Source organism: Carcharhinus amblyrhynchos, chromosome 25 (genome assembly GCF_965287045.1).
Source record: "Carcharhinus amblyrhynchos chromosome 25, sCarAmb.v2.hapA, whole genome shotgun sequence".
In the NCBI taxonomy this organism is placed as follows: Eukaryota; Metazoa; Chordata; class Chondrichthyes; order Carcharhiniformes; family Carcharhinidae; genus Carcharhinus; species Carcharhinus amblyrhynchos.
In genome coordinates, this window is record NC_137348.1 from 29759916 (window position 1) to 29786873 (window position 26958).

Consider the following 26958-nt stretch of genomic DNA (forward strand, 5'->3'; position numbering starts at 1 on the left):
TGGTGCTTAGGAAAATTACATTGCTGAGATTTAACTATTAAAACTGCCTAATGGGTACACTTCCAATAAAATTGCTTGTTACCAAGCCACTGGAAATGAAGATTTTTTTTGTGCCACGTGGTATTTTTGCCTGAAATCTCTAGGCATCGCACTGGACAAAAACTTGCAAAGCCACAGACATTGCTTAACTCTTGTCAAAATTGAAGGAGCATTAAGAATTCCTTTTCCTGATATCAAAAGAAGTTATTAAATGAGATTTCATAAACATTTTTCTAATGCATGGCTTTGTTTGCTATTACTTACATGCACATATGCGTACACATAGATTTGGCCATACGTCATTAGTTAGTTAGTACTGATGAATGAATTATTGAAATAAAAGTTTTTAAAGGAATTCTCCACCATAGCAGAGTTTCCTTTCATTTCAATATTCCTACAGGGTCTTCATGCTGGAGTAAGCAACAATCCATCCAACATTTCAATGTCATAGAGGTATATTAGTTGTTTTGCACACTGTAAACAACTTCGGGGATCAAAAAGTTGAATGTTGGATATATTTGTAGTAAGCAGAGTCATCAAACAATTTGCAGACCTGTAACAGGGTGAAAATGGATGCTACGTGGTTAAAAGCAATTGTATTCTATGTTTAGTCAGGCAGATTCCAGTTGAAACGTTCGATTGATGCCACTGTCATTCAGGACTGAAGGGCAAGCAGGGTAAGTTAGTATTCTACTGACTACATCCAGCAGGGAACAGTTGGAGGGAGCCAACTGTGGGAAAGCTCACATATTTCCACGAGATCCTATTCTTCTATAGGATTCATGGAATATGCTGCAGCACATAGCTTGCCCTTTTCCAGGGGTTTGAGGTACAGCAGCAAGCGCATGACACAAACCATCGCTAAACAATGCTAAGATGGAGACACAGTATTTGGTAAAGTACCTGTAGTGACAGATCCGACCAGGGGTTCTGTTCTTGCTGTGTCTCGAAGAGCCATAAGCGTCACCACATATTCAGTGGCAGGCTTCAGATCAGTGAGAGTGACTGCGGTCTGGTCTCCCTTCACAATAACCTGCTGCGTTTCTCCGTGGGTTTTAGGGTTATAATTCACAACAAACATGTCAACGGGAGCTGCAGGAGCTTCCCAAGCCACTGAGGTACTTGTGGGAGTTACCTCAGAAAATTTAAGACCGCGCAGGGCTTCAAGGCCTGTGGAATTGTTTTAAAGAGTAGAGAATTGCACATGAATGCATCTGATAATACTTCGATGTCATATATATATTCTCCCGAACCATAACAAATCTGAACCAAGAAAGTATATCACAACAAATGTAGATTTTCAATCCACCCCCCCACTTTTGGAGAAAATTGTCCTCCTTTATTATTTCCAGTTTTCTGTTATACTTATTGTAAAATGTAAAATGTTGAAGTAGAACGTAAAATGCTATCTGGATACCAATGAAAACTGAAATATAGTGCAGTCATATCTAAGTTCTGTGTCAGAATACAAACAGCATCCTAAGAAAATAGCTTTAAAAGAACACTTGATAGATCAAACAAAAATCTTCAACCAAAAAAAGTCAATCTCATATTGTGCGGCAATAACACAGTCCTCTCAAAGTTAAGAGTCTGTATCTGTGACATTGAAACCACATCAAATCACTCTGATCTGAAAATTGAAGACAGTAATTATTTCTTAATGTTTACATAATTGTTTGAGGCAATTTATATCATAAATTAATGAGGTTAAAAATACAAATTATATAACTACCTATTGGGAAAAAGTATCGTGCAAGATTAGACAAATTATTTTAAAGGATTTTGTAAAACGGCACTGTTTTTTCAAAGCCTTAGGTTCCATTATGCTTCATAACATTTTCTATTTGAGACATGGATAGGGTGAATGCACTCCGTTCTTTTTCCAAGGGTTGGGGAATTGAGAACTAGAGGACATAGATTTAAGTTAAGAAGGGAAAGAATAAACAGGAACCTGAGGAGCAACTTTTTTTTTTACCCAGAAGATGGTACTTATGTGGAATGATCTGTTGGGGGAACTGGTTGAGGCAGGGACGTTGACAACATTCGAAAGGCACTTGGACAAATACATGGATAGGAAAGGATATGGGCCAAATGCAGGCAAATGGGATTAGCTTAGATAGGGTTTTTGGTCAGCATGGATCAATTTGGGCCGAAGGGCCTTCTCCATGCTGTAGATTCAATGATTCTATTATGGTATAGACACGCAACAGAAACTGCTGGAAATAAACAGCATGTCCATCAGTATCTAAAAACAAAAATGACCCTTGAATAGCTTCTGTTTAAAAGCCCCATTTCATAGCTTGGTTTAATATAAAGAGCTACCTTTGGAAATCATACAATCCCTACAGTGCAGAAAAGAGGCTCATCATGCCTGCACTGACAACAATTCCACCCAGGCCCGATCTCCGTAACACCACATATTTACTCTGCTAATCCCCCTGACACTAAGGGGCAATTTAGCATGGCCAAGCAACCTAACCCGCATATCTTTGGAGTGTGGAATGAAACCGGAGCACCCGGAAAAAACATATACAGACATGGAGAGGAATGCAAATTCCTCACAGACAGTCACTCCAGGTCGGAATTGAACCTGGGTTCCTGGCACTGTAGGATAGCAGTGCTAACCACTGTGTCACCATGCTGCCCAAATACCAATCCAACATACTCTTCTTTAGATACCAATGGACTTTGTGCGTTTCCAACATTTTATCTTTATTTGGAGATTCAGAAATTTTAAGTGGAAAGGGTCGAGCTCCGAATGGGTAAATACTTAACAAAGCTGCTTAAACTATACCAAAAAAACAAGTTCTCATTGTTTATATAATAAGTTGTTAATAAGCCTACTCGCTTTTCAACTTTGGAAATAGATACAAAAAGGCCAGAAAAAGCTGGGAGTTTGACATAGTTTTGGTAACTTGAAGAGAACCGGTCAGTGGAGGATGCAGTATTAAAAACTTTAGGAAATTCTGATGTACTTAAAGTGTCCTGTCGCACCTCAAAGAGATTACGTTGTCAGGGTTATTACCCTTACAGTGCATGAGAAAAACAATTTGTATACTTTATTTTAGCTTGGAAGTACTAAAAACGAAGAGGAAAAATAACAAGAATCAAAGTAAAATTATAAGTGCATTTATGTATTTCGTTATTTATTCAGCTGGTGGGTGAAGTTCTCTACTTCTAATTCTCTGGAAAATTTAATTAGTTGTTCTTGGCAGCTTTATATTGGTACATAGTAGATATTAATTTTCCCATTAGGACTTCGATCTTTTTTTCAAATGGAAGCAAGCTGGTTAGCTCAGTCGGTTAGATGGTTAATATGTTGTTCAGAATAACACCAATAGCTTGGGATCAATTCCTGTACCAGCTGGGATAGACTTGGGACCTGTTTCCCCACCTGCGCCATGCTCGATATGGAATCATGCCCCAGATTCAATTGTCTGTCTCTAGTAGAAAAAGACGCCTATAGACCCTCGTGAACAATGGCTCGTCACCTAGTTATATAAGATTAAGGCAGAGGCTGCATGGGTGAGAATTTTGTTGTTTTCAAATGATGAGATACTGTGAGTTCACAGTCTGAAGGGAAATATTTTCCAGTTGTTATTTAGTTTTGATTTCCTTTTCCCTGCTTATTATTCATTTTCCTTTCACTAGATGCTTCCTGGAGCTCAGTTCCACGGAAAATTGATCTGTGGTCGTCTATCAAAGCAGCAGCTCTGTATGTGAGCCTCAGTATCAGCCAAATATGTCAATCAGGGGAGGCCACTAATGGAATATCGTGAGCAATTTTGGACCCCGCACCTAAGGAAGGACGTTCTGACCTTACAGAGGGTCCAGGGAAGGTTCACAAGAATGATCCTGGGAACGAAAACGCATAAGGAGCATCTGGATCTGTACTTGATTGAGTTTAGAGGATGAGGGGGAATCTCATCGAAACTTACAGAATACTGAAAGGCTTGGATAAAGTGGATGTGGGGGCAAGATGTTTCCATGAGTAGGAGATTACAATCTGAGGGCACAGCCTCAGAGTAAGGGGGTGATCCTTTAGAATTGAGATGAAGGGGAATTTCTTCAGCTAGAGGGTGCTGAATCTATGGAATTCATTGCCACAGAAGGCCAAGTCATTGAGTGCATTTAAGACAGAGATAAATAGGTTTTTGATTGGTATGGGGATAAAGGTTGTGGGGGAAAAGTGAGAGAATGGGGTTAAGAAACTTATCAGTCATGATTGAATGGTGGAGCAGACTCGATGGGCCGAATGGCTTAATTTTGCTCCTATATCTTACGCTCTCACCTGACATTCACACATGAGCACTTCCAGTGTGATCACAAATTCCTACAAATTTCTCCCTTGATACCCCAAGAAGGCTCAGCTCAATTGCTACAACCCACGATTGCTAGCTTGAGATCAATCCCTCTGCACATCACACCTGACCTTCGTTGCCTGCGCTAGTTCAACTACTCTACTGAGGGAAAGGGAGGCAATTTTCTGAATACAGACTAGCGGTGTGTAAATCCAACCACTTGAATAAGTATCAGAAAAATGCAGACGCATTACCCGCTCCTGTATAAACTGCTGAACTTTGCGGGGTGGGTGGGAGGGTTTCCATTAAATGTATGAACGTGCTCAAAGGTCAAGCAAGCATGGCTTCCAACACAAAAGAATGATGGTGTATTAATTCTGCACCGGAGAAAGCTTTCTCTGTATTGTCTCTGAAGGGAAAGGCTCGCAGACTGTTCGTCTGGCAATCTGAATAATGTTATTACTTTAAATAAACTCCATTTTCCACTTTCAGTCACGTTTGACCAGTCTTAGTAGTTAAAGTTGAGTGGAATAAGGGAGCTGCTTATATCCTTATAAAACAGTGAATTTGTTTAATATCGTGCAGAAGAGAAAAAACACATAAAATCTGCTGTTTTGTTTGGCTGGTATGTTTGACTCCACATCATGTGGTGTACTCGGCACACAATTAATAAATCTTCAGTGCTGTGATGTTTTATGCAGTAGTCACAAGATCATACAATAGTCGATCCAATTTATTTTTTGCTTCCTTCATTTAAAAGTAATTCTGCCCTACCTATGGATCTTTTTCAGAATTTGACATCAGTATTAGGATAAGACTAGGATGTGAATTGTCAGTGAGCCTGCATAAGCGGAAATGATGGATTAGACCTGGACTGTGTGCTAACATTCTTATTCCATAACCTCAGAGGCAAAGGCTGGGGCCCGGCTCCCTGTTTCAATATTCATTTAAATTCTTTATTATGCATTCTGTAACATCAGATTACTGCCCGAGCTGAATTTAGCATTGCCCAAACATTGCGTCATTAAAAGTCAAACTGAATGAATCCAGCAACCTATCTTATTTACACCTGCAAATGCATTTACACCACAGAACTGACTGTGCAAAGGTGAGTTAACAGCAAGGGGCTTCATCTATAGGCCACTTTTATTGGGAGGCCTGGGATCAACAAATATATACTACTGTTCTTTGAGGCTCTGGATGCAGGTTCATCGCTACATTTATGCATGCATGTATTTATTACCAGTTTGTGCCGGATCACGTAGATAGGCCCCGTTACTCTTTCAAACTATGCTTTTGCTTGAAAAAGGAGAATCCATTACTCAAAGCTATTTGGACTGATGAACTTCTACTTTTAACATTTCCAGCTTGCCATTTTAACCTGCTGTGTTCCTCAGAAAGCTCACAGGATTGGGCTGAAGGAAAAGATAAGTTAATACTCCGCATAATGTTACCCTCTCTTTGTGACGACTTTAATCAGGCAATTGAGGTGGGCCTGTTGGAATACGAACTCTCCGATCAAGGGCCAAATTGACGGGCCGGTCGGGGAGCCTCTTGCTTTAAGCAGTTCCTCTGAGACTCCTAGTGCAGACTGAACTGAAAGCACGCTGTATGCAGTTGTCAGACTTGTAAATAAAGGAATTTTGGTGAAGGGGCTTCTGCCTCCGAGGACTTATTACACTATTGTCTTCAATAGAGAGTAAAACCAAAGCGGGTTGGGAAAGCAGTGTTACACCCAATCATATCAGTTCACATGACGGGCAGACCTAACAATCCCACCTCTGTGCTTTGGAAAGAAGCAGCAACCTCTGAAAATAAAGAACTTCCTTGAAATGTTTCTCTTGACACAAGCAACACAGATTTTAGCAGCATTTTTAAAAAGAAAACAAACAGTGAAGAGATTGAAACGGCACTCAAAAGGTCCTTCCTTACCTGTAGAAGCACTGGTGGTGGAGGCCCTGCTCCTCTGTTTACCTCGCTGTGCTATTAGGATAATGGTGTACTCGGCTGCGGGGTTCAGCCCAGTCAGGATGTACGAGATAGCGTCGGCAGCCACAATCTTCTCATTCCTCTCACCAGAGGATGAGATATAGATGATGTAGTAATGATCTATTACTGCCACGGGGCGTTTCCATGTCAAAGTGATTGTGCTCTCCGTTGTCTCGGTCACTTTCAAGTCTCTTGGGCTGTCCAAGTCTGCAGCAGTAAATAATGACAAAGTTTAAGTGCAGTTTGCGCTTGGTGCCTGGGCTTGAGCACGCTACCTAATGTAGAACCTTGGACCAAGGTCTCAGGTTTGATCCCTGATTCTTTTCCCTTCCATCGGAGGGCGATGGAAGGGATTCAAAAATTGACTTCTGGACAACTGGCCAGTGAAAGAGAAAATAGAACAGCCGTGGTCTTTGTTCCAGATTGCGATCCATCACTGGCTTTGGTGGTGTGACCCGCTATGGCCTGAGAGGTTCAGTATCTTGACTGATACATGAGGAACTCACACATTCATTGAATGTTGAAAAGCAACCAGTGGCTGTTAACCATTCAGGGTCAGTAGATAAAGGGGGAGAAATTGGAGGAAAAACAGTGTGTAACTAACAATACTGATCTGGAGCTTAGTGGTCGCAGAAAGAAATTGGTTCACATTTTTTAAATTAATAAATATATTTCTTGTGCAACAAAACTTCCAAGTAACTAGCTTTTCTCTGGTAATAATGTGATAGACAATTTTGGCATCGATTGTGACATTTTGTTTATGATACGAACGCTTTTGTTGTCTGGTAACTAGGGTTTATTGTGCTGAATTTAATGCATTAAACAAAGTTCACAGTAGGAAACTTTGCCACATTCAATTTACTCCAGAAAGTCTCCATAAATCACAAGTGACACTATGATGAGACATGATGAAGATTTTCCTCCCAAGTGGAAGTAGCTTTATTCCAAAGTTCCTATACAATATGTTGTGTCCATAAACGTATTAAACATCTGTTTTCTTTTTTAAAAACATTTGTAAGCCTTTTATATTGTTGGAAGTGTGAGAGGTGCATTGACACTTTCCATTTACCCCTGGTGAAGTAATTCTGAGAGTCCAGACTCAAAGTCAGTCATAAAACTGGAAGGTGTTGGAAAATTGCAACAGCTTTGGTAGAAAGAGAAAAGCAGAGTTAAAGTTTTGAGTCCAATATGAGTCGTCTTCGGAAGTCATACTGGATTTGAAATATTAACTCTGTTTCTCTCTGCCAGTCCTGCTGAGTTTATCCAGCACTTTCTGTCTTTGGATATGCAGAATGGGCGGAAAGTGGAGTTGAGGTCGAACATCAGCCATGATTTTATTGAATGGCGGACTAGACCGGACAGGCCACATTGTCTATTCCTCCTCCTCCCATCCGTGACTGCATTCTTTCATCAGCAGCTCACTCCTAAAGACATTGATGTGATGCCCAGAATAGTTACTGCCCTTTCAAATTCTCCTTTTGCTGTACAATATTTGATCAACTCAGTTTTGTACCTGATGCCCAAGTCTTACCTGTGGCTACGTTGATGGTAGCAGGGGCACTCTCTCGGTTGTCTTTAATGGCGCTAACTCCAAAACCATATTCAGTACCAGGCTGCAGATCTGCAGAATGCAAAATTGCTCTTATTCAATTCCAAACATTTAATGCAACTACAAAGCAGCAGAATATTGCTCTTAAATCCATTACTCTGATAATACAACACAGCCACATAGGGTGGGATTTTCCAACCTAGCAGTGCCAACCTGTGCCGGGGCAGTGCCAGGGGCATTGTCAGAACATTGCCTGGTCATATCCCCCCGCCCAGGGGCTATAGTGATCTTTGTACCCCTGGAGATCCCTTCGACAGGTTCACTTCTGGGTGGACCTGTTGTAAACTTTGTCGAGCGGACAACATCTACTGAGAGGGGGAACATCTGGTGAGGGGATTCATTAATTAGGTTAATATTTATTTAATTGCATGGAAATCAGGTTCTTGTCCGCTATGGGCACGAACCTGATTCCGGTGCTGACGAGTGGCGGCAAAAATCAGAGAACGTGATCTCGCCAGTGAGATTCACGATTTCTGGGATTCTCCAGATCTTGAGCCCTCGCTGGCGATCTCGCAGATGGAGAGTGAGGACCTAAGATCCTGTCCTATGTCTCTAGGAGGGGACTGAGCTTCCCATTCTGTGAAGCAAAAAAAACCCAGGAAACGAAAATATATTAATCAGCAGTTCTTTTTGAGGAAATGAGGGATTCTGAAGATAGTCTGAGGCCTACAATCAAGGCTCAAAACAGTAGAAAACACAAAGCTGTGGTTCTCAGAATTGACATGTTTGGGTTTACGTCACCAAAGACAACAAGAGGAGAAAAGAAATTGAGGTAAGGTGTTGTGTCCTCCACATGGTCCTGGTAGATAAAGCACTAATGTAAGAATTAATGAAGAGAGCCTTGCCTGCCATCATTTGCTTCTAATAATAATAGTGATCCAAAAGATCCCATTCTGTTCTTTGAGGCATTTCAACATGTAATAAAGAGGTTTTATGTGCACATTTTTTTAACCAACAAATTTAGTTTGAACAAAGTATTCTTTCAAAAAAAAACTTTTGTGGTATGAACTGGTAGCTGCAAAAACTCCGGGCTTTCTTTAAAAGGAATATTTGTTTTGAAGATTTGGACGCTGTTAAATAATCACTCTAGTTGGCGGCTTTTGTTCTGATAATCGATTAGATCATTTACATCTTTCCCCAAATTTGTGGTGATAATTCAACGATGTTGCCAACAGATACTCAAAATGGGGAAAAGCAATCTGGAAATGATAATGACTTGCAATTATTATACAGGATAAGAGCACCTTGGAGCATATCTGAGAGACTCTTCAGACAGTCCCTAGATTTGGGAATGATCATATACATCTTTACATGGATCACCTAGCTTTTGCAGGCTGTGCATCTACGAACAGTAAGAAGTCTCACAACACCAGGTTAAAGTCCAACAGGTTTATCTGGAATTACAAGCTTTTGGAGCACTGCTCCTTCATCAGGTGACTAAACTGCTGAAGGGGCAGTGCTCCGGAAGCTCGTGATTTGAAATAAACCTGTTGGACTTTAACCTGGTGTTGTGAGACTTCTTATTGTTCTCACCCCAGTCCAATGCTGGCATCTCCCCATCATATCTACGAATAATGAAGCCTTTGAGGTCACATCAAAATTTCTAATTTGCTTGCATATCTTTCGAATGATCAATGCTAATAGATCATGGCGTGCTAGGATTTGATTCACAAAAGAGGCAATGGTGGTGATGTTTCTTAGCTACAATGGAAAAGACACATGGACATTGCATTCTGTTCAGATCCTCTGTGCAGGGAAAGCCAGTTTAACCGCTGAAGTCATTGTAAATATTGGAACGAGTTGTTTCCAAAGTCAAACAGCGCCAAGTGGTAAATAAAGAATCAAAGCGCAATGGAAATTATATGGATTTCATGGGCTGGATTGCCAGGACCTGAGGACCATGTTGTGAAGAGACCACATTTTGGTCTCCTTTTATTTTTAACATATGATTAAAAACTCAAATGTCTTCCAGTCAGATGAGGTGGGGTCAGATGAGGCTTCCCACCTGTGTGTTTCCTGCCAACGGGAGGTGTTGTTTGCGAGCGGTGGGATTCTCTGGTCCCGCCGCTGACAGTGGAAATTCCCATTGACGTCATCTCGCTCCAGCAGGAAGACTGCAAGCGGGGCCGCACTGTCGGTGGGCCTGGAGAATCCCCCCCGGCATGAACTGCCGGAGAGTTACGGCCCACATTCTAACCAGTCATCTTCAGTTTAGCACAAGCTAATTAACGTTAACACACTCCAAGGCAACGTTGGATTTAATGTGAATCTTTTGGATTTGGAAGAATACCCTGACTTTATAGTCAATATTACCGGGAATCTTAATTTTGGTGGTTGATTGAGTGCTTCTTTCGACAGTGATTTCCTTGTGCTCTCCTCCTGCCAATGGTGAATATTTAACCTTGTAGCTATCAGCAGCAGCTCTGGTGTTCTTCCACTCTAAGGTAATGCTGTTATCTGTTTGAGATTCGTTCCTCAGGTTTTTGGGAGCATCAAGATCTAGATGTAAAAAAAAATAGCATTAAGGGATAAAAGTACAAGTGAGGAGGTTTTGAAGTCTATACCAAGAGCACTGGATTAAAATCATAGAATTGCTACAGTGCCGGAGGAGGATATTTGGCCCGTTGAGACTGGATTTTGTAAAATTGCATTGTTTTTCCAAAGTCTTAGCTTCTATTACATTCCATTAGCCTGCATCAACAACAATCCCACCCAGGCCCTATCCCCATAACCCCATCCTGCTAGTCCCCATAACACTAAGGGGCAACTTACCCTGGCCAATGAACCTAACCTGCACATCTTTGGACTGTGGGAGGAAACTGGAGCACCCGGAGGAAACCCACACAGACGTGGGGAGAAGGTGCAAACTCCACACAGACACCCAAGGCCGGAATGGAACGCAGGTCCCTGGCACTGTGAGGCAGCAGTGCTAACCACTGTGCCACCATGCTGCCCATTACAAGAACTTTTGGTCGCCCTCCAGGATACAGTTCATTGCAGTTTAACAGACACTTCACTTCAAAGTACTTCGAAATACCACGATTCAAAAAAAAGTGTTTACTTCTTTCTTAAGGAAAGCCAATACTCAGAGCAGACTAGACTGGGCAGACACGAATCCATTCCTTGCTTGTTCCAAAAACCAAATTCAAATCAAATCCAATTCAAGGTCCCCACAAGAGAGAAAAACAAGATCCAGGCTGACAATAAAAAGACACCACACCCCATCTAGGGCTTGATCTGACACTTGACGTAGCTAAGTGCCAGAATTACTCTAACTTCAACTCACTGACAAAATAATGATGTATTTGAGGAAATGTAGAGAAAATCAATTAACATCCTCACAGTTAAAGTGGTGTACCTTAAATCTTTTAATTCTGAAGTGATATAACAACATTCAGAGATATTTATTGACCACCAAAAGTTAAAGCTGCATTATATATCTTTGATATATCTTGATTTGATAAATAATTGGTCAGAATAGATTACCGAATCGACCTATATTGCCCAATCGTAGTGCTAGGCTAAGTTAAAATTAGCAGAATACTGCAGGATGCTGGAATTTAAACTTATTGTCAGTATCAAGCGTAGAGTGAAGGCCTCACACAAATGCAACTTAGCATGATCTTATGCTCTGTTTTTGTAGAGTCACCGTATTAGACACAACCCTATGAAGAACTGGGAATTATTTTGCAGCAAGATTTCAACTGTCCATAGAGAGCTCACGTACTGGGGTATGCACGTCTGAAACATTGAGCAGCATGGTGGCTAGCACTGCTGCCTCAGGTTCAATTCCTGCCTCGGGTCACTGTCTGTGAGCACATTTTCCCAGTGTCTGCATGGGTTTCCTCCAGGTGCTCTGGTTTCCTCCAACAGTCCAAAAATCTGCAGGTTAGGTTGACTGGCCAGGCTAAATTGACCCTGGTGTCATTGGGATCAGTCGGGTAAATATTTGGGGTTATGGGATTGTGGTCAGTGCAGACTCGATGGGCCAAATGGCCTCCTTCTGCACTGTAGGGATTCTATGATTCCAAAGCAGGATCCCATGGTTTCGGAATGAGGAATGGCCAGGTGATTTTACTTTTTTTTTTAAAACTGGAGATCAATTGGTATGGGAATGCACAGACACTGGGTGGGATTTTCCAGTCCTTCCCGCCAGCATGATCTTCCTGTCCCTCTGAAGGCAATTCCTCCTGCGCAGCGGGTTCCCCCAACAGCGGGTGAGCCATACAAAACTTTGTAGACTTTGACAGGTTAAGATTCCACCAGTGGCCAATGCCAGCCATCTCTGCAGCAGATAAACTTGCCACAGGAGGGTGGGGGGTGGTGGGGGTGTGTGTTTGGGGGAGGGCAGGGGCAATCTTGGTCATTATCCCAGGTGAAGAGAATGTCATGGGCCAGATGTGCAAAGACCACAGCCAGAGGCCTAAAAAACATGACCTATGAACTTAAGGTCACGGGTCAATGAAGGACTGGATGAGTCTGGAACACAAAATGTTTTTATGTGGCATGCTATTTTAATGGGAAACGGTAGCTAATTAAAATCACTTGATTCATTATTGACACTAAATTCTCATATTATTGTGTTTCTCATTAATTCAAATGATTGGATATTTTTACTGCAAAGAAGAAACGGAATCATGAATAGACTGCGTTGTACATGATATTAGACCATGCTATGATAATACAACAATGACTTGCATTTATATAGCACCTTTAACATCATAAAATTATATTTGACATAGTTACATATCACGCAAGCTGGTTTAATGATAGTCCAGCACAATACGGAATTGTTATACATTATTTTGCCACTTTAGCAATGTTGATTTACCTGTCGTGAAAGTACTGACGGCTGGAACGCTTCTCGTGTCCCCACGCTTAGAAACCACAGAAACTTCGTATCTAGTGTCCGGCTTAAGCCTGGCTATGGAATAGGCTGTCTCCGTGTCAGGAAGCTCGATAGTTGTCTTCTCACCGCCCAGAATCCCATAGGACAGGCTGATCCCTTCAATTCGAGCAGATGGCTTGAACCAGGTAATGTGAGCCGTGGTGTCTGTGACTTTATTTACTTCTACTTGGCTCGGCGCATCAATCACTACGGGATTAGGGAGAAAATTGCATCATTCATCACTTTAAAGGTCCTGCAAGCCTCACTGAATTTCCAGAGGGTTGAATAAAACAATTAAGATAGTATATATCATGTTCTGAAAGTAGTATCTTCCGCCTGACAGTGAGTTCTAAATTTAACACTGTTGTTATCATTTGTAGGTCGACATTTGATGCAATGATAACAAATGAGTGCAGATGGTGCTCTGACTATGGGAGAGTTCAGGCCACCCCTAAATTGGTTCAGAGCTTTTAGCTTAGACACCAATATTGGAATATAACTTCCTGCATTAATTTCAGGTGCAGATTCCAAAATCTGTTTGGCCCACTTGGACTGAAATATTTTCTCAGAGGGTGGCGTCTCTTCACGAAATCCCTTTATTTCATAGAATCCTACAGTGCCGCAGAAGGCCATTTGGCCCATTGAGTCCTCACCGGCCACAATCCCACCCATATCCTATCCCCATAACCCCATGTGTTTATCCAAACTAGTTCCCCTGACACTAAGGGCAATTTAACATGGTCAATCAACCTCCACAGCTTCTATAAACTCCATTCCACTCCGAAGAGAGCTTTAGGTACACAGTCAAAATTTGGAGTGACAGTAGACCTGATGTCCCTCATTAGATACACAGTTGAGACTTCCTGATTGAGATAATGATTGCCTGCCCAATCAAGGAGCTCATACTCCAAGAGGCTGACCTCATGGACCTCTTTGGTGTCATTACTTGGATCTTGCAAAATCTGATGGGCGCGACTGATTTTGAGTATCGTGACAAGTGCTCCTTCCGGGCATTGCTGGAGAGCCACAAACTCGGAAAAATATTTGCGTTTGATGGAGTCCAAAGGAGCAGGAGTGCCGTAGGCTACTATGAGGCTGCCTTGCCTTTCCATTGATTTCATCATACTGGATTTAACTCTGACAGGTAAGGTGTGTTGAGGTGAAGAAATTAGATATATCTCTTGGACCTTAAATGATTCAGGGATATCGTGGGGGGAGGGAGGGGAGGGAGGGATCAGGACATTGAGTTTGATGATCAGCCATGAACAAAATGAATGGTGGAGCAGCTCAAAGGGCCAAATGGCCTACTTCTATTTCTAATTTCTTTGTGCCGAGCTGATGCCTCTGATACTCTTTATTTATGTTGACGAGGCCTGGGGTAAAATTTATTTCAGCCTCCGTGCTTATCTGTTCTAATATCACTAGTTTGGGATACTAAGGAATTTATGCTGGATTTTCCAAACTACAATAATTTACACATTGGAAATGCACCAAGCTGAAAATCGATCATTTTCCACAGGACGAGAGAAGGATAACTGCCTGGAAATTAGGCTTGTTGAATATTTTCATACAAGTAATTACCTATTTGGTTTGGAATTCTTCTGTTTTGTTTTCTGAGACTGGTTATTATCTTCACTTCAAATAATGAGCAAAGGAATTTCATCTGAATACATTAAGCTAAACATTTAAAGTCCAAAGGAAAGCATAATTCTTCTGATTATATAAACATACAAATGGTCAGGGATCGTAGAAACATAGTAGATTGGAGGAGGAGGCCATTTGGCCTATCGAGCCTATTCCGCCATTCATTACGATCATGGCTGATCATCCACCTCAGTAGCCTAATCATTTCTCCCCATAACCTTTGATCCCATTTGCCCCAAGTGTTATATCGAGCTGCCTCTTGAATTCAATGTTTTGGCATCAACTGCTTTCTGTAGTAATGAATTCCACAGGCTCATCGCTCTTTCAGAGAAGAAATGTCTCCTCTCCTCCGTCCTAAATGGTCTACCCTTAATCCTCAGACTGTGACCCTTGTTTCTGGACTCCCCCCACCATCGGGAATATCCTCCCTGCATCTATCTTGTCTAGTCCTGTTAGAATTTTGTACGTCTCTATGAGATCCTCCCCTCATTCATCTGAACTCCAGTGAAAACAATCCTAACCTAGCCAATCTCTCCTCATACACCAATCCCACCATCCCTGGAATCAGCCTGGTAAACATTTGCTGCACTCCCTCAAGACCAAGAACATCCTTCCTCAGAAAAGGAGACCAAAACTGCATACAATACTCTAGGTGTGGCCTCACCAAGGCCCTATATAACTGCAACAATACATCCCTGCTCCTGTACTCGAAACCTCTCGCAATGAAGGCCAACATGCCATTTGCCTTCTTTACTGCCTGCTACACCTGCATGCTTACCTTCAGTGACTGGTGCACAGGACACCCAGATCCCTCTGCAAGCTCCCCTCTCCCAATTTACAGCCATTCAGGTAATAATCTGCCTTCTTGCTTTTGCTTCCAAAGTGAATAACCTCACATTATCCAAATTATACCTCATCTACCATTGATTTGCCCACTCACCCAACCTGTCCAGATCGTTCTGAAGAATCTCTGCATCCATGACACAATTCACCCTCCCACCAACTTGGTATCATCTGCAAACTTTGAGATGTTACATTTTGTTCCTCCATCCAAATCATTAATTTGTATTGTGAATAGCTGGGGTCCCAGCACTGATCCCTGTGGCACCCCACTAGTTACTGCCTGCCAATTTGAAAAGCACCTGTTAATTCCTACTCTTTGTTTCCTCTCTGCCAACCAGTTTCTATCCATTTCAATACACTTCCCCCAGTCCCACGTGCTTTAATCTTGCACGATAATCTCTTGTGCAGCACTTTGTCAAATGCTTTCTGAAAGTCCAAACATATTACATCTACTTTGTCAACTCTACTAGTTACATCGTCAAAGAATTCCAACAGATTTGTGAAGCATGATTTCTCCTTCATAAATCCACACTCACTCTGTCAGGTCCTGCCACTGCTTTCTAAATGCTCTACTATAAAATCCTTAATAATGGATTCAAGAATTTTCCCCATTACGAACGTTAATCTTACTGGTCTATAATTCCCTGTCTTCTCTCTACCACCCTTTTTTGAATATTGGAGTGACATTAGCTACCCTCCAGTCTGCATGGACTGTTCCAGAGTCTATAGAATCCTGGGAGATGACCACCAATGCATCTGCTATTTCTAGAGTCACTTCTTTTAAGTACTCTGCAATACAGATTATCAGACCCTGGGGATTCATCCCCCTTCAATGACATCAATTTTTCCAGTTCAATAATCCAGTCCACTATCAACTTATTTGTATGAAAATTGTTAATTACTGCTAGTCATCCTCTCTGGCCCAGAGTCTTATTCCTTCAGGTAATGAATCATTATTCAAACTTTAAATATCTGGGATTGAAATTATTTCCATACTTCTCCTTTCTGGGTTTTTTTTCTCTCTCTCCCAACCGAATCTTTCTTCTAATTCTCCCTAATTGCTATTGAGGGAGTCCAGCGAAAGTTCACCAGACTGATTTCTGGGATGGCAGGACTGACATGTAAAGGGAGACTGGATCGACTGGGCTTGTACTCATTGGAGTTTGGAAGAATGAGAGGGGATCTCATAGAAACATATAATACCTTGATGGGACTCTGACAGGATGTTGGGGTCAGTTCATTAGATATGTTCAAGAGGAAGCTGGATATGACCTTTTGTGGCTAAAGGGATCAAGGGATGTGGAGAGAAAGCAGGAGTGGGATACTGAAAGTGCATGATCAACCATGATCATATTGAATGGTGGTGCAGGCCAAAAGGGCCTATTCTTGCACCTATTTTCTGTGTTTCTCTTTTTGAATCGGAATTCACTCATCTATTCACCCCCCTTATCGGTCCTTCTGTTTATTTCTCAGTCCTTTGTTCTTATCAGTGAAGTTAAGACCTAAGCCCCACCATTCACAAAGGTCTCAAGTGCCCTGTTGCCTCTTGCCATTATCCAGGCGCTCTTCCAACGAGTTAGGGTGCAACACATTTTTAAGCTGAAGTGTGCAGGATAAAGTCTAACTCAACAGTGTACATTGTGAGATGCCCCACTCTAGCGAGGTCTCAGCCAACATGATTCAGTGTTGTTTCAGCAGGATTTACAATTTCCTCCTCCACACTCGTAAAATTTCCAGGGTCACACAAGTGAACAACTGTCAAATCTTTCAACCTTCATTATCAAGATTCCCATTCAGACTGCAGTATCTCCACCAACTAGATGATGCCAAGGGTTCAGTTGTGTCATGGAAATTTCTTCAGTTGCATCCTTTTACACACTGGGATGTGTCTGTGTGAGTGTGTGTGTGTCATGTGTGCGCTGTGTGCACGTGCCATGTGTGTGTGCGCACCTGCACGTGCATATATGCGTTTACATGCTTGTGTGTTTGCACCTGTACGTGTGCATGTATATGTGTATTTGTATGTGTGAGCCTGTGTATACATGAGTGTGTACCTGTGAGTGTCTGCTTGTACATCAGTTTGTGTGCTCGTGTGTGCATTTATGTGAAGCCCAAAGCTATCCGCAGTTCACCATTATGGAACTTAGCTGAGTTTTAAAAAATGTTTTTGATATTTTCCATTTCATCAAAACACAACAATGACAGGGAAGGCAAAAATACTTTTAGATATTTACAGAGGTTGGATTCAGTTTAATTACCACTTGGTGACCATATCCGTCCACAAAAGATGCTCTGTGAGTTAAAAATGTTAAAAATCCTGAATGAATTTACACTTTTCGTTGCCAGATATGTATTGCCAGTTTTTCAAATCATGTCAGTTTACAAGATTACAAGGTATTTACAGTGAGGAAGCCATTCAGTTCTGATGAACACATCTATTTAGGGTTATAGCTTTCCAATGTGGAAATCCCTTCCACAAGTTGATTGCTCTTTGTGTGAAGAATTTCCCGAGATGAGTCCTAAGTTCACCTTTTTTGCTGTGTTGTCTTGCCATATGTGCTTAATATAATTGAAAGACAGATTTACATTGTCCTTCCCAAAACAATCTCCTATATCTCTGAAAGATCACTCATTTTCTTACTCAGAAAATGCTAAGTCTGGCCTTCATTCTTTGTGCGACAGTGGTTAGCACAGCAGTCTCACAATGTCAAAGACCCAGGTTCGATTCTGGCCTTGGGTGACTGTGTAGAGTTTGTACATTCTCCCCATGTCTGCGTGGGTTTCCTCCGGGTGCTCCAGTTTCCTCCCACGCTCCAAAGATGTGCGGGTTAGTTGGATTGGCCATGCTAAAGTGCCCCTTAGAGTCCCAAGATGTATAGGTGAGGGGTAATTAAGGGGATGAAGATGTGGGGTTATGGGGTTAGGGTGGGGCTGGGTCTGACAAAGATGCTCTGTCAGAGAGTCGGTGCAAGTGAGATGGGCTGAATGGCCTCCCTCTGCACTGTATTGGCATGCTATAACTCTTTTCTCACAGAGATCTTTGAAAATAGGAGGAACAATAACTTACATTTGAAAAGGAAAGAAATATTTCTGGCAGATTTTCACCGGAATTTCCCAATTCTGCCTGCCACGGGAATCGTTGAATCATCGTACACGGTTGGTGGGGGGGGGTGACCACGCAAAGGGTGGGATTTTCTGGTTTTGGGTCGAGCGTGGCCAGAAAATGCCCTGATGTGCCTCTCACACATTGTGCTTTTAATAAAAGGCCCTGCAATGACTTGTGTGAAAAATTGCCATTCGTCATTTAGATCAGTAATTTGCTTTCAAATAAAATCTTTTGGTGGCTAAAAAGGTGCTGTAAGATTTGTAGCAATCTTCTGAAATTAAGCCTGTATGGCTGAACTTAAAAAAATTACAAAGATTAAGTGTAATATCCCCTCACCCTCTTATATATAAAACTAATGGGTAGCATGATCTGCTTACAAAAGTTAAGATTCACATTAACAATGGTGATCAAATCTTGAATCTAATGCATAGAAAAAGATGGCAGTGGGGTTTACAGCTGCTATGAATTTGTATATAGTTTGAATTGAATAGATTAAAGCAAAACATCTGGTAGCACGCACTTGAGGTCATCTCTTAGTATAAAGACTCAATATTATACTGAATATCACGGTGGTCAGGTACAAATTCTATGTTGTAGAACAAGGCCAGGCATATACTGTACGGACTCCTGAACGTTCCAACATTCTTCCACATCAACACTTTATTACAACTGACAGGTGGCCATTACCTCATTCTTTCCTAATTAAATCTACCGGTCTGCCAACTTTTAGTATCCAGCACTGGGAAGATTCATTTGGTGTGGTTATGCGTGTGTGTGTGTGATTTACAGTCCTGTAAAATGATCGTGTTCCAGACGGCCTGTGAAAACAGCCACGTTGGGAAACCCGTTCCAGTTCAAGCAGAATTTGCGTCAAAAGATCGTAACATTCCCAGGATGGGAATTAAAAATCAACGATTGGACAATTCCCATATCCGCCGTGCCAGTTGTTCCATTTCCACAGCAAATAAAATGAACATATTGACAGGTTTCTTGAATCATCAGAACCTACACTTCCTGGTGGTAGAATTTTATGAGGTATGAAATTATAAATTTATGGCTATGCAAAGGTTGCTTGCTGTAATATATAAAGATTATTACTGCATTGGTTAGTCTCCCATTTATGACCAGCTGTGGTAACATTTGGTATCCAGGACCACTTGCTTGCCTGGATTTTACTTGCCTGTAATTTTTATTTACTTATTCATGGCACATAGGCCAGCCAGCATTTATTGACCATCCTAGTTCCCTTGGGGGACAGCTGAAAGTCAACCACATTGCTGTGGATCTGGAGTCACATGTAGGCCAGACTGGGTAAGGATGGCAGATTTCCTTCCCTCAAGGCCATCAGTGAACCAGATGGGTTTTTCTGATAATCAACAATGGTTTCATGGTCATCAGTAGATTCTTAATTCCAGATACTTTTTATTGAATTCAAGTTCCACCAGCTACTGTAGTGGGATTCGAACCTGGGTCGCCGGAACAATGATGGTGAAGCTGTCAGAGTTTGCCATTATTGCCTGATAATAACTTCTGAGGCTGGATTTTCATTGACAGGTTCATTTTTAAGTTCAAGTTTACTTATTACAAGTGTCACAAGTAGGCTTACATTAACACTGCAATAAAGTTAGTTAAAATTCCCTAATCGTCACACTCCGGCATCTGTTTGGGTACACTGAGGGAGAATTTAGCATGACCAATGCACCTAGCCAGCACGTCTTTCAGACTGCGGGAGGAAACCGGAGCACCCAAAGGAAACCCACACAGATACAGGGAGAATGTGCAGACTCTGCACAGACAGTGACTCAAGTCGGGAATTGAGCCTGGGTCCGGGCACGGTGAAGCAGCAGTGCTGACCATAGTGCCACTCCATGTTCATCACTACTGAGAATATCACTTTTAGTTCGAGTTTATTAATTGAATTTAAAGTCCACCAGCTACCATGGTGAGATTTGAACCTGTGTCCCCTGGGTATTAGCTTAGGCCTCTGCATTACTAGTCCAGTGATAGTGCCATTAGGCAACTGCATCCTCCTATTATATCCAGGGAGGGATTGATAGATTTGTGGACACTAAGGAAATCAAGGGAGATTAGGATAAGGTGTGAAAGTGGTGTTGTGGTAGCTGATTAGTCGTGATCTTACTGGATGGCAGAGTGGGATCGATGGGCGTTATAGCTCACTCCTGCTCCTATTACGTGAAATGATTCACCAAGGAAAGGGGCCTTTTGGATACAATTCACTTAGAGGCCACTTTAATCAACTCAGCGTGCAGTATAACTTGATTATTGCACTGACACAAACTAATGGTTGTACAAGCTAGAATACAATCAAGTGGAGGGGAAAAGTAACACATTTTGATTTACTTACTTGTTATCAGTGTTTTTTTAGCTGATGGGCCACGAGTATTATTTTTCATAGCATGAAGGCTGACTTCATATTCCTCTCCCGGAGCCAGGCCCGTCTGCACAAATGATACTTCTGGTTGCTTCAGACTATTGGAAATCTCTCCATTATCTTCTTTCTGCAATGACAAGAAGTTTGGTTAGAAGGGCAAAGAAACATAAAAGAAACAGAGAGAGTTGCATTGCTTTGGTTTCATTATTCCAGCCATCACCCCAGATGCATGTGGTTGGTGCATGGCATTTTCACTTACGGGACGTGGACGTCGCTGGCTAGGACAGCATTTATTGCCCATCCCTAACTGCCCTCCACTTTAGAGGGTATTTGAGAGGCAGCCGCACTGTTGTGGATCTAGAGCCACATGTAGGCCAGACCGGGTAAGGATGACAGATTTCCTTCCCAGAAGGACAGATGGGTTTGTACAACAAATGACTGCGGTCATCATTAGACTTTTAATTCCAGATTTTTTTATTGAATTCAAATTTCACCGTCTGTCGTGATGAGATTAGAACCCAGGTCCCCAGGTTTTACCTGGGTTCTCTGGATTACTAACCCAGTGACAAAATCACTTATGCCACCACCTCCCAGTGCAAAAATATACACCAAATGTACTTGGTGACACTGCCTTGAAGATGAAATAAAAGCAGAAAACGCTGGATAAACTCAGCAGGTCTGGCAGTGTCTGTGGAGAGAGGAAGTGTGTTAATATTTCTCTATGACCCTGCTTTATTGCATTATAGATGAGTGGGCAACAAGGATAGAGTTTATGGTTGATTTATCATACTTACTTTAGACATATGTCACTGTTAAAGAAAGAGATTTGTCCCTGAATCCAGATTGAAATTTAAAAAAATAATAATTTAAGAATACCAAAAAGTAATTTCACATTACTATCAACCACTGTTTGCTCTGGAGTTTTTAAAAAAAAATCATTTGTGGGACATGGGCGTCGCTGGCTGGCCTGCACTTATTGCCCATCCCAAGGGCAGTTGAGAGTCAACCACATTGCTGTGGCTCCGGAGTCACATGTAGGCCAGACCACGTAAGAATGGCAGATTTCCTTCCCTAAAGGCCATCAGTGAATCAGATGGATTTTTCCGACATCTGTATATTCTTAATTCCAGATTTCTTTTTTATTGAGTTCAAATTCCACCATCTGCCGTGGCGGGATCCAAACCCGGGTCCTTAGAACATCAACGGAGTTTCTGGATTAAGAGTCCAGCGATAATACCATTAGCCATCACCTGGTATTGTATTGAGTAATACAAGCATCATCTTCATAGGGCAAAGGAGACAAATTGCAAGTTAGAGTCAAAATTGCACTGCCAGTACCATGAAATTATAGAATCCCTACAAGTGCAGGAGTCCATTCGGCCCATTGAGTCTGCATCGACCACAATCCCACCCAGGCCCTGTTCTCATAACCCCACACGTTTACCCTGCTAATCCCCCTGAAACTAGGGTCAATTTAGCATGGTCAATGCACCTAACCCACACATCTTTGGATGTTTCAAGAAAGCATGAAGCAATCAAACCTTTTCATTTGTTTCCTTTTAACGTTCACTTTTTAAACCTGAATTTACCAAGTGCGACATTGACCTTCTCATTGTTTGCAATTTAATTCTCTATTCCAATTGCACTCTGACATTTCTTTCCTCCTCCTCACACACTGTTTCAATGAAGCACGATGCAAACCCAAGGAATAGCGCCTCATTCTTCAGTTAGACACTTCACACTTTTAGCCTTCACACTGAATGTAACAACTTGAGATCAGAAGCAGGTGTTCCCATTTTCTCAGACAGTCAATGCTGGCGTTGGTTCTGCTGTAACCACTTACACTTCCTCCAGACCCAGCCTTTAACGCTTTACTGATCTGATTTGCCTGCTTTTCATTTTGCCTTGTACCCACATCCCTCAGGACTACCCTTTAATCTATCACAGACCTCCCTTTTGTCCATTCCTTCCAACCTGCACTGCACCCTGCCACCCCCTCCCCTGACCCCACCCACGTCTCCTTTTCCCTAGCTCTACACTCGCTTTTAAAATGTTGGCCGGAATTCTCTGGTCTTGTTTGCCCTCCCACCGATACAAGCGAGAACAGAGAATTTGGTGCTCAGCCAAATCTCCGTTCACTGCAGCGGGACTGGAGAATCCCAGCTCCAGATGAGGTTGGGAGAATCCCAGCCACCAAATCTCAAATGCCTTCCGGTTTTGATGACAGATATCAGCTGGAAACCAAACTCCATATCACTCCACGGAAGCCAAATTCTCCCTCAGTGTTCCCGAACGGGCGCCGGAGTGTGGCAAGTAGGGGATTTTCACAGTAACTTCATTGCAGCGTTGATGTCAGACTACTTGTGACACCAATCAATAAACTTTAAAAGCTTAGCCTGCTGTATGTTCCCAGTATTTTCTCATTTGTTTCTTTAAGTCTCTCTGGGTTGTCACTCCTATAAATCTTACTGCATTGCTGGACTGAGCATTACATTAATTGTGTTTTATGGAGCTTGGTCATGAATATCAGTACAACATTGTTGCGATACGGAACAGTTGGCTGCCTCAGACCCAGAAGTCTTGGCTTGAGTCAGATCATTAATTCTTCAGTTTTCTCTGCCCCATGACGTTAATCTTAATAAAATTCCAAAGGTCAAAATAAAGCATGGTCTTAAAATAAGCAGGACCAACGGACATGCATTTTGAATTACATTTTATTTCCTTGTGAATACCACTTTCAGTTTAAGGAAACAGTGTTAAATACATATATTAAAACTGAATAAAATTGTATGTATGTGTCGAATTTAACCCGAGCCTGATGGAAGGTCTTTAACTGTCATTTCACATTTCAGGTGCCATTGGAACAATCTCTGCATATTTTCAGCCGCTTTCATTTATTTTTATTTCTGGAACCCAGACATTTGCATCTTTTTGCTTTTTATCATACAATCCCTACAGTGCAGAAAGAGGCCATCCGGCCCATCAAGTCTGCACTGACTCTCCGAAAGAGCATCTCATCCTGGCCCTCTCTATCTCCATAACCCTGCACATTTACCATGACCAATTCACCTAATCTACACATCTTTGGGGTGTTTATTCATTTATGAGTGTCACAAGGAGGCTTACATTAACAGTGCAATGAAATTACTGTGAAAATCCCCTAAACGCCACATTTTGGCACCTGTTCGGGTACACTGAGGGAGAATTTAACATAGCCAATACATCTAATGGGCATGTCATGTGGGAGGAAACCCATGCAGACATGGGGAGAACTTGCAAGCTCCACACAGTCACCCGAAGTGGGAATCGAACCCAGGTTCCTGGCTCTGTGAGGGAGCTGTGCTGCCCACTTATCTTCCCACATTCCACTCACAGAGCAGTGCAACACAGAAAATGAAAGCCATTTGGCTTACTTATGCTGGCTTTTTTGAAGACCAATACAGTTAGCATACTCACTGCACCCCCCCCCCGGCACACATTCCTCAACCCTGAACGCATCCCCCCAGCCGCACCTCCCCAAAGCCCTGCACAACTCCCCCCACCCTTTGCTGTTTCCTATATCCCTTCAACCTTCCCTCCTCCAAGTATTTATCCAATATCTGTTTGAAGACTGCTATTGAATCATTTTGTCCACTCTATAGGCAACACATTCCAAATCTTAACCAATTGCTGCTAAATAAAGCTTTTCCTCAATATGAACAAACTTACATATGAATTAATGGCTGCAGCAGGCCATTCGGCCCTTCGTACCTGCTCCATCATTCGATAGGAGCATGGCTGATCTGATTATGGTCCTATGAGGAGAGACTGAGGGATTTGGGGTTGTTTTCACTGGAAAGAAGGCGGCTAAGAGGGGATCTAATAGAAACATATAAGACGATTAGAGGTTTAGATAGGGTGGATGGTGATAGCCTGTTTCCTCAGATGGAGAAAGCTAGCACGAGGGGGCATGGCTTTAAATTAAGGGGGGGTAGTTATAGGACGGATGTCAGGGGTAGGTTCTTTACCCAGAGGGTGGTGAGGGACTGGAATGCCCTGCCTGCTGCAGTTGTAAATGCGCCTAGTTTGGGGGCGTTTAAGAGATTGGTGGATAGGTTTATGGACGAAAAGGGATTGGTTTAGATTAGTGGGTCAATGTTTTTATTAAAAAATAAGACTGGTCGGCGCAACATTGTGGGCCGAAGGGCCTGTTCCGTGCTGTAATGTTCTATGTTCTATGTTCTATTCCACCGTCCCCCCCAAGCTCAAAGAGTCTTTGACTCCATTGTCAATCAAGAACATATGAAATTCAGCTTCAACATATTCAATGACCCTGCCTCCCCCGTTCTCTTGGGAAAAGAGATCACTGGGGAGGCGATGGTTTAGTTGTATTATCGCTAGACTATTAATCCAGAAACTCAGCTAATTTTTGGGGACCCAAGTTCTTATCCTACCATAGCAGATGGTGGAATTTGAATTCGATAAAAAAAAACTGGAATCAAATATCTACTGATAACCATGAAACCATTGTTGATTATCAAAAAAAAACACATCTAGTTCACTCATGTCCTTTACGGAAGGAAATCTACCATCTTTACCTGTCTGGCCTACATTAGAGCCACAGCAATGTGGTTGACACCCAACTTCCCTCAGGCAATTAGGGATGGACAATAAACAGTGGCCTGTCAGCAACATCCTATCCCATGAATGAATAAAAAAAACAAACTCAGGACCCTCAGAAAAAAAATTCTCATCTCATCTCCATCTTAAGTGGAAGATCTTTGATTTTTAACCCACGTCCCACATGGAGAAACATCCTTTCAGCATCCACTCTGTCAAGTCCCCTCAGGATCTTCTATGTCTCATCTATCGCCAAGCACCTTAAATCTGTGCCCTCCGGTCATCAAGTCCTGTGGCTATTGAAAACAATTCCTCTCTACTTACTCAATCCAAATATCTGACATCATTTTCTGATGTATCATCATGTTAGCTGTAGCTTACCGGATTTGAAGAAAGAAAGTATCTTGCAACAGTCAACTGTTACGACATGTAACGGCAAAAATCTAAGTGTTAGTCATGCATTTTTCAGGAACAGATGTATAAAAATTTTTACAGCTGTCCGCATTACAAGCGGATAAATAAATATGACAGTGATAACGTGAGGATTGATTCGAAAGTAAAAATTAAGCACCTTAACGATATCGTTGGATTTATTTTGAATGAAAGAGGAAGAAAGTTGCGGGATGGGGATGGCTTGCATTTACACATCATTCAGGTAGACTTGCCAGTAATTTAAAAGGAAAAACCCCATTGGTAATATCAGTGTCAGTGGGGACAACATGGCGTGGGCTGTCTCCTAGGCGAATAATGTTTCCAAGTACCAAACACACTCTTGGGTGGTGGGGGGGGTGGGGTAATGTCACTTATTGTGATTTTTAAGGAGGTGCTCCCCCAATTTGCTTGGAGACCGGTTTGCAGCCCAATTGTGGGTGGCACAGTGATTAGCACTGCTGCCTCACAATGCCAGGGACCCGGGTTCGATTCCCAGCTTGGGCCATTGTCTGTGCGGAGTCTGCAGGTTCTCCTCATGTCTGAGAGTTTCCTCCGGTTGTTCCAGTTTCCTCCCACATTTTAAAAGATGCGCTAGTTAGGTGTATTGGCCATGCTAAATTCTCCCTCGGTGTACCGAAACTGTCACCAGAGTGTGGGGACCAGGGGATTTTCATGTAAACCTACCTGTGGCACAAATAAATTAATGATGACTTTTAAAAGTACTGCATCTATATGAAGCCTTTCAAACTGCAAGGACTAGCAGCGTGCGATGAGAAAAAAAAGACTTGTATTTATATGCCATTTTTCCCAACTACTGGACATCTCAAAGCATTTTACAGCCAATTAAATATTTTTAAGGGATATTATTGTTGTACGATCAGCCATGATTATAATGAATGGCAGGCGGAGCAGGCTGGAAGGGCCAAATGGCCTCCTGGTCCTATCTTCTATTTTTCTATAGGATGCAAAAAACGTGGCAACCAATGTGCATACATCAAACTATCCTGAACAGTAGTGTGAGAGTAACAAGTTACCTGTCCTTGAGATGTCAACTGAGGAATAAATATTGGTCAGGATGTTAGGAATATCTATCTCCCCTGCTCTTCTTTGAATTGG

The 26958-nt window shown here is 42.1% G+C and overlaps 1 protein-coding gene across 1 annotated transcript in view; it reads right to left on the minus strand.

The window, feature by feature from the left end:
* Positions 1-26958, minus strand: part of LOC145358118 (tenascin-like) — a 141776-nt gene that overhangs the window by 56857 nt on the left and 57961 nt on the right. Inside the window, exons 6-11 of the mRNA XM_080211792.1 lie at positions 20785-20938; positions 12770-13033; positions 10252-10437; positions 7861-7950; positions 6273-6536; positions 943-1209 (exon numbers count right to left, since the gene is read on the minus strand). Of these exons, the coding sequence (XP_080067918.1) occupies positions 943-1209; positions 6273-6536; positions 7861-7950; positions 10252-10437; positions 12770-13033; positions 20785-20938 (1225 nt within the window). The remainder of the gene's footprint in view (positions 1-942; positions 1210-6272; positions 6537-7860; positions 7951-10251; positions 10438-12769; positions 13034-20784; positions 20939-26958) is intronic.